Source organism: Lipotes vexillifer, unplaced genomic scaffold (assembly GCF_000442215.2).
Source record: "Lipotes vexillifer unplaced genomic scaffold, Lipotes_vexillifer_v1.1 scaffold1129, whole genome shotgun sequence".
Lineage (NCBI taxonomy): Eukaryota > Metazoa > Chordata > Mammalia > Artiodactyla > Lipotidae > Lipotes > Lipotes vexillifer.
This window is the reverse complement of record NW_006789022.1, coordinates 3,395,980-3,405,196: the sequence shown is the minus strand read 5'-3', so window position 1 is coordinate 3,405,196 and position 9,217 is coordinate 3,395,980. Positions and strand designations below refer to the sequence as shown.

Genomic DNA, 9,217 nt, shown 5'->3' with positions numbered 1-9,217 from the left:
GGGGGGGGGGGGGGGGACGGGACAGGAAGGGAAGGGAAGGGAGGAACCAACCACAGAGACACTGTATTCCTGGAAGGCGAGCTCCATGGCCTTGCTGACTCCCTCTTGTATCTCCAGCACCTAGGCCGGGCCTGGCACAGAAGAGAAAGCAGTATTTCTTTGCTGACTGAATGAAGATAAAGGGTGAAAGAGAAAACAAGTGAGGGAATTCCCTGGCAGTCCAGTGATTAAGACCCTGTGCTTTCACTGCCGAGAGCGCAGGTTCAGTCCCTCGTTGGGGAACTAAGATCCCCCAAGCCAAGCAGCTCGGCCAATCAATCAATCAATCAGTTGAGAAAACAAGTGAAACAGAGGAACAGATGAGGGAAGGCTGAGGAGAGTGGCCGGGTGCTATTCAGCTATTATCCCAATGTGGAAGAGAAAGTCAGCTGCCAAATAAAGGTTCATTAGGAAGGAGAAAAGGGCCATGGAGATGGATATGTTTCTCAGGAAAAATTTACCCAGCTGTGGGGGGATCAGCCACCAACACATCTGGCACACGGTATCGGGGCCGCCGGGGCTCTAGTTCATCAATTCTGATCCGAGTCATGTTCCTTCGAAGCCCCTGGAGCTCCAGCACAAGCAACACCTGTGGAGGCAGAGGTCTGGGTCTGGAGAAAGGAAAGGGCTATACCAGGAAATGCCCTCTGAACCCATTTCTCTCCCGAGGGGGTCTCCTCCTTCTAGCCCTTTGCCTAAGGGATCTGAAATCTGAATTCCTCACAAAGCACAAGTCCCAAGGTTAGATGGCACAGGATGTTGGCTATAGGATTCCCCTTCCCGAATTACCCCTTAGCCATTTCTCCACCCCCACCAGACTCTTCCTTTTCTCCCCTGACCTTAGTGACTTCGTTGATCAGATGGACCGTGAGGGCATCAGGACCAAGCTGCAGAGAGTCCAGCAAGGCTCGGTATGGAGAATGGCCTGGCCGTATGCTTCGCTGCCTCCTGCCAATGTGAAATGACTGAGAACGGGGGAGGGTTCCCCAAGGCCCCTAAGTCCTTCTATCAGCTGCAGTGCCCCAGGCTACCTCATCTGCCACAGACACCTCCCACATTACCCTACTTTCCGTCCTAGTCTCCCAGAAATATCATACTTGCAGAAGGAACTCTCTTCGCAGGTCTTAAAGTTGCTTCTATCCACAGCCAGGGTAATTCCCAGGCAGACGCCTAAACAAGCCAGTACCAAACCAGTCCAAGACCTAGGGGGGAAAAGAACAAAGAGGGCACGATCAGCACAGGGTCAGAAAGGGCCCCACCTTCTGAGGTAAAGGCTTCTTCCCACCACAACCCTAAAAGGGGAGAAAGACAGAGTCCCATTAAACAGAAAACAAGGCAGAGTGGACAGGGGTTAAGTGTCAGGCCTGAGGAGCTGGCTCACGCACACCTTTCCTTCAAAAGGCAGAGGAAGTGGACAAAGGATCCTTGGCCTTCAGAGGCCTGGTATTGACTCAGGTTACATCAGCCTCTCAGAGGAAAGGAACAGTAACAGCCAGTCCCAGGGGAAGTGGTGGTACCTTATGTGTGGAACACAGAAACAAAGTAAGCCATGCCTTTTCACTGGAAAGACACTGGGGGGACCTACAGTGAAAAAGTTCAAGATGTACCCTCAGCTAGCCTGCTGGTCACAGGTTCCTAGGGTCCTAACATCCCTAACACTCTAGGCATCCTGTTCCTCTGATCTCCACTGCTATATCTTTGACATAAGTCACCACTGTCACCACGTAAGCTTGAAAAGAATAACAACAGCTAACCTGTGTTGAATCCTAATAGGCACCCGGGGGCCTGGCTAAATGCCTTATACTAGTTTTTTTTTGTTTTTTTGTTTTGCGGTACGCGGGCCTCTCACTGCTGTGGCCTCTCCCGCTATACTAGCCTATACTATAGGCCTACTAGTTTTTAACTCTCCCTGCAGTTTTCAGTAGTGTCTATGCCCAGGTCTCACCCTGAGATTTCAATCTAATTGGCCGGAAGTGGGACCTGGGCATCAGATTTTAAACTCCCCTAAACAATTCTAATAGGCAACCAGTGTTCAGAACCAATTCTTTATACACACTAATAACTCTTTTCCCTTTCTTTCACTGTTTTCTTGGTGAATGTAGGATTGGGATTTTTCCGAGATGAGAGCACTGAGGCATGAAAGGTTCAATAATTTGGGGCTTCCCTGGTGGCGCAGTGGTTGAGAGTCCGCCTGCCGATGCAGGGGACACAGGTTCGTGCCCCGGTCCGGGAAGATCCCACATGCCGCAGAGCGGCTGGGCCCGTGGGCCATGGCCGCTGAGCCTGCGCGTCCGGAGCCTGTGCTCCGCAACAGGAGAGGCCACAACAGTGAGAGGCCCGCGTACCGCAAAAAAAAAAAAAAAAAGTTCAATAATTCATCCAAGATTTAACAGCCAGTATGAGGTGACACTGGTGAACTCAGCTCTGCCTAACTCCAGGGCCCGGTCACTTCATTATGCACAGCACATTGCACTAACCACCAGCAGGGCCTGCCTCATGGAGGACCATCACCAAGGTTACCACAAACTTGTCACTTCCCCAACATGCTATCAAATGAGAGACAAGGGTGCGCGCTTCGGCAGCACATATACTAAAACTGGAACGATACAGAGATTAGCATGGCCCCTGCGCAAGGATGACACGCAAATTCGTGAAGCGTTCCATATTTTGGGGAGATGCAAGAGGGAAGAGATATGGGAACATATGTATAACTGATTCACTTTGTTATAAAGCAAAAACTAACACACCATTGTAAAGCAATTATACTGTAATAAAGATGTAAAAAAAAAAATGACAGACAAGGGACTAACAGGCTTATCTGAACAAGTTAGTTTGTTAAGGATATATTCATCCATTCTGAGTAAATCCTATATAGGGATTCTCACACTTTAGCATCTGTTAAGAGTTACGTGCAGTGCTTACTAAATGAAGATTCCCGGGTCCCAGGGCATCTGCAGTTTAAACATGCTCTCCCAGTGGCTGATTAGGAGCACACTCTGAGAAAGTGTTCCAAATAAGGGAGAACAAACAAAAACACACACTTCTCCTCAGCATTAAAACTTTGCTACCTGCTAATAGGGTAACCAAAGAGTAAGGCCTACAAACACATTGTATCCAGCATATCCTCAGTATCTGCTTGAAAGCTAAAGGTAAAGAAAATCACTAGAAAGGAGATCACAGAACACAGTAAGCCCTCCAATTCCAGAAGAATGTGCAAGGCAAGCCAGGCCACACAGAAAGATGAGGAAAACACCAGGCTTTGTGGTTTAATAGGTCAAGCAGGAACAAATAGCAGCAAAACAAGCAGAAGAAATGCTACCAGAAAACTCAAAAGCAAGGCATGTGGCCCAGGTCCTGAGGAGTGACTGCAGCGGACACCCTGAGCAACTGACCCCGTGTCCACCAGCCCAAAGCAGCAGTAATCAGAAGGAGAGTGAATTAAATACTCTCTGGAGTCCTAATGCACAGTCTATAAAATGGGTTTGGAGAGACGCCAATGGGGATAGGATTTCTGAAAGATTTTTCAGATGTAACCTGTTGGAAGGCCCTAAGAACTCAGGAATGCCTTGAACGCCCCTGGGCAAGAGGTGGTCACAAGCCAAGGTCAGGAATGAGTCGCAAGGAAAGGTGCACCCATTTACTGTTTCAGGTCACAGGCTTCTGGAGTCGAATTTACGATACACGCTTTTTTCAACGCTGCCGACAGTACGTGCCTCTCCCACCCCGACACATCCGTTAGGTCCTGGTAAAGACTCTGTGGCGCTGATGATTGTTTCGAACCGTCTTTTCAGTAATATAAATGCAGAATAAACCACTGTTGTGTTTGAGCAACGTCATCCAGGTCGACTGTGAACTTACGGGATCCTGCCCCAGCCGTGCCCAACGACCGTGGACACCAAACAAGCCAGGGCTGGTGTCCACGTGAAGACAAGGGCAGGGCAGGGTCCGGGGCTCTCGAGGGGAGGGCGAGAAGGGCAGTGGAAGCAAGACTGCCGGCCGCTGTGCTTCCAGCGCGGCTGAGGGGCCGCAGGGCAGCAGGCTGCATTCCCGGAGGCCGGGACCCATCTCTTCCTCTGCCCCGATGGCCCCGCGCATTGCAGGAAAGAGGCGACAGCGTTAACCGCCGCAAGCCGCCAGGGGAGGGCGGAGGCTGAGAGCGGCCAAGGCCAAAAAGAACGCAAGGCTGCGGCCTTCTAGACCCACCGGGCCGGAGCGGAGAGCCCCAGAAACAAGGGCCCCCCGACGCGGCGAGGAGGCTGGGGGCACCTGAGGCCGCCTCTAGAGAGACAAAGAGTCCTCACGAGGCTGGGGGTGGCGGAGTCTCAGGAGAACATACAGGAAGGAGAGATACGGGATTTGGGGGTCTGGGGGCGTCCCGGGCGCGCCCCCGGGATCCGGGCTCCTCACCGCCTCCTACGCGCCGCCACTGCCGCTACCGCCGCCATCTTGTGTTGGGTTTGCTCCTTGACCCGGAGCTTCCCCTCCCCCAGCGCGCGTTGAGCCACGTATCTTAGCTCCCGCCCCTTCCGGCTTCCTGATTGGCCGGGCCACACTGAAGCCTGGCGTCTGTTCCATTGGCCGAGAGCGTACTCTAAATACTCGTGGGGGCGGGTCCAGGGCGGGGCTTGAGAGAGGGGGCGGGATTGTTCAGAGCCGGGAGCTGTCCGAATTTGCCGGCTCTCCACGTCAGACAGAGGCACCGGACTCTTGTTTTTCTCAACTCGGCAGATTTTATTTAGAAAAAAAGGTGGGGGGAGGAAGAAAGTGACAGCGCTCTTTTAGGCCAAGGTCTTAGAAGAGAAACCTCCACCTTTCTGCAGCACCTTAGCCCTCTGTCTCTCCTGGCTCAACTTCCCTCGGCTTCTGGAGCATGGAAAGGCTATGTCCCCTGCCAAAGGAGATTGGACGGTGAAGGTGCCTGGAAACGGCCAGAAAAAAGGCCCAGGCGGTCAACGTTGCGGTGGAGGACACTGTGCAGCACAGCCAGATGGGCTCCACCTTCACCCCCACCCTCCCTGGAGAAGTCCCGGATGAAGCGGCCACGCTCTGACTGGAAGATGAACTTCTGGGGCAAGGGCCCGTGCTCCCGGAGAAAGCCCCAGACACTGAGCAGCAGCAGACGCACTTCAAAAGGTGCCAGTTGGCTAAATACCTCGTGCATATTCCCCAGCGCTGGTGGCAGGAGGCTTCCCTCAGCCATGACTGCCACCAGGGTGCAGGATGCCTCCAGGTGCCAGGGGGAGTGGGCTGTATCAGGGTGGCGAGAGGCTTCCCAGTGGCCCAAGAGGGCGGCCAGCAGTCCCCGCAGCAGCACGGAACAGTAGCACAGGGCTGGGGGAGCAGCTGCTACCAACTTTAACAGCTCAAAGAGCAGAGGCTGTTCCCGGAAGCGCCGACCAATGCGGAGATCCCGCTCCACGGTGGCCCGGGCATGCTCCTCAGGAGGCCAGGCTAGCTCAGCACCGGCTGCATCGGGACACACACTTTCCACCAAGGTCACTGCCACTGCTTTGGCTGCCTCCGGGCTCAGGGTGGGAGCCCCCCAGCAGCCCACACATTCAGTCGCCCCAGGGGCACTACAGCAGTGCACCAGGAGGCTGAGGAGGCTCTGGGTGTTATACATCACTTCTTGCTGATTGCGTGATTGGGCAAACTTGGGTGGCTTTAGGCCACGGCCGATGACTCCAGCGTGGAAAACAGACCAAATCCCTCCAGGGCCCGGCACAGCTGCAGTGTGCCGCCGGTTTGTGTCCAACAGGGAGGCCGAAGCCAAAGGAGCTGAAACAACTGAGAGAGTCTCATTATCCCCATCCACTTCCCCACCAAACAGTTCTGTGTTGCCCCGATGTAAGGCTCCCTCAACTAGCAGCTGCAGGACAGCCTTGAGCCCAGCCGGGGAGGTCTGGGAGAGGCGGGTAAGAAGCTGGGAGGCGGAAGCCACCCCTGGGGGACCGTGTAGGCTGAGAGAGGCAAAGAAGCGATGCACTCCAGCTCTCACCAGTCCCAGGAGTTGGGAAGGGCACAGGGCTTCCGGAGGAAAGGGACAAATGGCCAGGAGGGAGGCAGAGGCTTCGGCTACTTCCTCCTCAGGATGGAGCAGGAGAGGAGCCAGGTCAGACAGATGAGCTGAGGCAGACTCCCCAAACCGGGCCCCTAGGGCTGCAGGGCCCTCACCACCCTGCTGTTCCCACCCCACTAGCAGTGCCAAGTTACGCAGGAACCGAGCCGTGAAGGGAGGTTGCAAAGTCCCTGCATGTACCCTAGCCAGGCAGCTTCGGAAGGCCAGGGGCAGGAGGCCAGAGAGACTGACCACCAGCCCTGCATATAACTGAGTGGCCAGACTCAACTCTTCAGGGCTTCGGGCCCGGCTCAGGAGATGGCCCAAGGCCTCAGGTCCGCAGCTAGGCCGGGTATAAACAGAGAGCAGGCCAAGGAGCTGGTGTTGCCAGAGGAAGCGTTTCCGTTCCAAACGTAACGTCTCTCCACACAGCTCTCCAACGTGGTTTCTTAGTGCATCTAGAAAGGGCACAGGGCGGGGAGGCGGGGGTGGACCCAGCACCCCTTCCCCAGGAGACCCTCCCCGGTGATGAACCAGCTTTTGCAGGTGCAGCAGCAGTAGCTGGATCAGCCGGTCACAGGCCTCACGCACGGTGTCTGGCACAGCCAGGCCCTGGGTGGTAATGACTGAGGCAGGCATGGCTGTGTCCACCAGGAACTGCAACAGGCGGTAGGCACCTGCCCCAGAGGCCTGGCTCACCAGGTGCACGGCCAGGTTCAGCATGTTGTCCAGCTCCTCTCGGGGGAATCCCTGCAGGTGTTGCTGCAGCTGACTCAGCACAGCTGGGGGCTTAAGGCAGTCCACCAGCTCTCCAGAGACTGTGCCCAGCAAAGCTGGTGACATGACCGCCAGCTGCAGGAGGAAGGGAACTGTGGCCTGAAGGGAGGGATCCCCACTCCGGCCGCCAGCGCCCCCTGCCAGACTGTCATGAAACATTCGCAGGAGCTCCCGTCGGATGCTGTCTCCATGGCGGGAGGCCAGGTGCCCTAGGATGCCTACCACTGAGGCAATCTTGGGCACCCGTTTCTCCCCAGGGATGGCAGGAGATCCAGGGAAGGGGTCTGTAGAGGGGGTCTGAGAAGAGCCTCCACCACTGCCACCAGCTCCACCTCCAGCCCCACTGTGAACACAGAAGTCCTTAAGGCCACAGGAGAGGACTCGGGAGATGATGGTGCCGGGAAAAGAGGAGCCAATATGCGCCACAACCCAGTCGAAGTGTGGGGAGTGCTGGACAGAGGTATCCAGCAAGGCATCCACGCATGCATCTGGGCAACTGCCAATGAGAGCCGAGAGGCACTGAACATAGATGTCCATTAATGTGCGTGTGGCCCGACAGCCCATCCACAGCTGCAGCAATTCGTTGAGAGAGCCAGTGGCATGGGGCACACGCTGGTGCTGGCCTGAGTAAGTGCTGCTCAGTTGCCCCATGAGGTCAATGGACCATGCACTAATCACAGGTGCCCAGGCCTTCGGGTTGGCCCGGATAAACTCAGACAGCACCTGCTGCACTTCCTGCACCACATCCTCTAGACCAGGTCCCCCAGCAGGGACATGGGAGGGTGGCGGTGGACGGAGGTGAGCTGGACCAGCCACAGGGCTTTCATCCAGGGCAGCCAGGTGGGCCCGGACACTCTCATCAAAGACACCTCGCAGGTGGTCAAGCACAGCAGCCCGCGCAGGTGGCAAAGAGCGGAGCAAGAGAAGGCCACAGCGAGCATGTTCCCGAGCAGAGAGCTGGTGGCCCAGAACAGGGTCTACACCAGTCAGAAAGGCCTTGATTTCCTGCGACAGCTCCTGAGCACTGTAAAGAAGCAAAAGAAGCAGAGTTAGAGTGTTGGGAGTTGTTGAGCAAGTTACATTCCCTCTGTGAGCTTCAGTTTCTTTCTATGTAGAACAGGGATAACTGTACCTCCCTCAAAAGATAATATTCATAAAGCACGTAAGCACCATATCTAGGTCACACTAGTTACTCAGTAAATGCTAGCTATTTTTCTTTTAATAAATAACAATAGTATCAATATTAGATAACTCTTGTAATACATCAAGTTCTCTTTTAAGTACTTTACATGTATTATTTCAATACAGACAACAGCCCAATAAGGTAGGTACCATTATGATCCCATTTTACAGGGAAGGAAACCAAGGTAAGTAATCAGACTATAAACTCCAAGAGGGTAGTTAACAGTTCTCTGCTTTTCAACACTGGATCCTCTTCTACTGGGGTGCCTGGAATATGGGAAATACTCAATAAATATTTGTTGAATTGAGTAAGTATATTTTGTGTTCCTGTAACATCTGCTTTAAACACACCTTTCTAGCTTTACTGCACTCCCCCTACATACAAACAAGAACGCTAGATTTTGCTCTTAATGGAAAGAAAATTCTAAGCCCAAATTTGCCCCTTAGTAAGAGCTCTGCCTCCCCAAACCTGCTTCTTCCCATATTCTGCAAGCATCCTAACCACCAACCACTTGGACTCCACCACATCAACAGCCACCACCGTCCCAGAACCCTCAGTATGCCCCAGGAATCAAGGGGCCCCAGGGCAGAGACAAGCTAATGCCCTTCAACCCTTCCCCTCCTGAAACATATGGGTTCAGTCTTAGAGGTTCAGAAGCCAGTGTTATTTCCTCTTATTGCATTTTCTGACAGCATCCTCTAGACGTTGATAAGGCTCTGACTGTGCCATTCACCTCTGGTTCCTCCAAAAAAACCCCAGTCTACGGTGAGGGGAGTGTCTCCGTTGGAGAGCAAGGGAAAGGCTAGAAGAAAGCATTCTGTGGGTTTCTGGGCCTGGGTGCTCAGGGAGTCTCCATTAAGTCAGGGGACCCTGGGTTCCCTCGGGTCTAAGGGACAGGGCACCTGGGTTCCCAAGAGTTCTGATATTCCCAATTCTTGGAAGAGCAAGGCCAGGATCCGGGGTAACTGGGCATTGGGGTTTAGGGGGAGGCAGTACCGAGATCTTGGGAGTGCGAGCACTGGAGCCCAGAGTTTTGGTGAGGCAGTCCCTGAGTTCTGGGAAGACCCGACCGGGAATCTCTGAGAACCCTGACGCGAGCTCTCGAGGTGGGATCCGGGTTTCTGCCGAGAAGGCTGGTTATCGGCGCGGGACCCCGCAGT

General features: G+C 54.3%; 2 protein-coding genes across 5 annotated transcripts in view; both read right to left on the bottom strand.

Annotated features, from left to right (window-relative positions):
• Positions 1-4,487, bottom strand: part of GANAB (glucosidase II alpha subunit) — a 16,838-nt gene extending 12,351 nt beyond the window's left edge. For 2 of the 4 annotated variants that reach the window (XM_007462148.1, XM_007462149.1), the window contains exon 1: positions 4,447-4,484. In XM_007462148.1, the coding sequence (XP_007462210.1) occupies positions 4,447-4,484 (38 nt within the window). Of the gene's footprint in view, positions 1-500; positions 629-878; positions 988-1,136; positions 1,242-4,446 lie in introns of all 4 variants that reach the window. The other 2 variants (XM_007462146.1, XM_007462147.1) reach the window with 2 other exon arrangements.
• A 262-nt stretch (positions 4,488-4,749) lies between these two features.
• INTS5 (integrator complex subunit 5) overlaps positions 4,750-9,217 on the bottom strand; it is a 4,972-nt gene continuing 504 nt past the window's right edge. Inside the window, exon 2 of the mRNA XM_007462145.1 lies at positions 4,750-7,898. Coding sequence (XP_007462207.1) covers positions 4,919-7,898 — 2,980 coding nt within the window. The 3' untranslated portion in view covers positions 4,750-4,918. The remainder of the gene's footprint in view (positions 7,899-9,217) is intronic.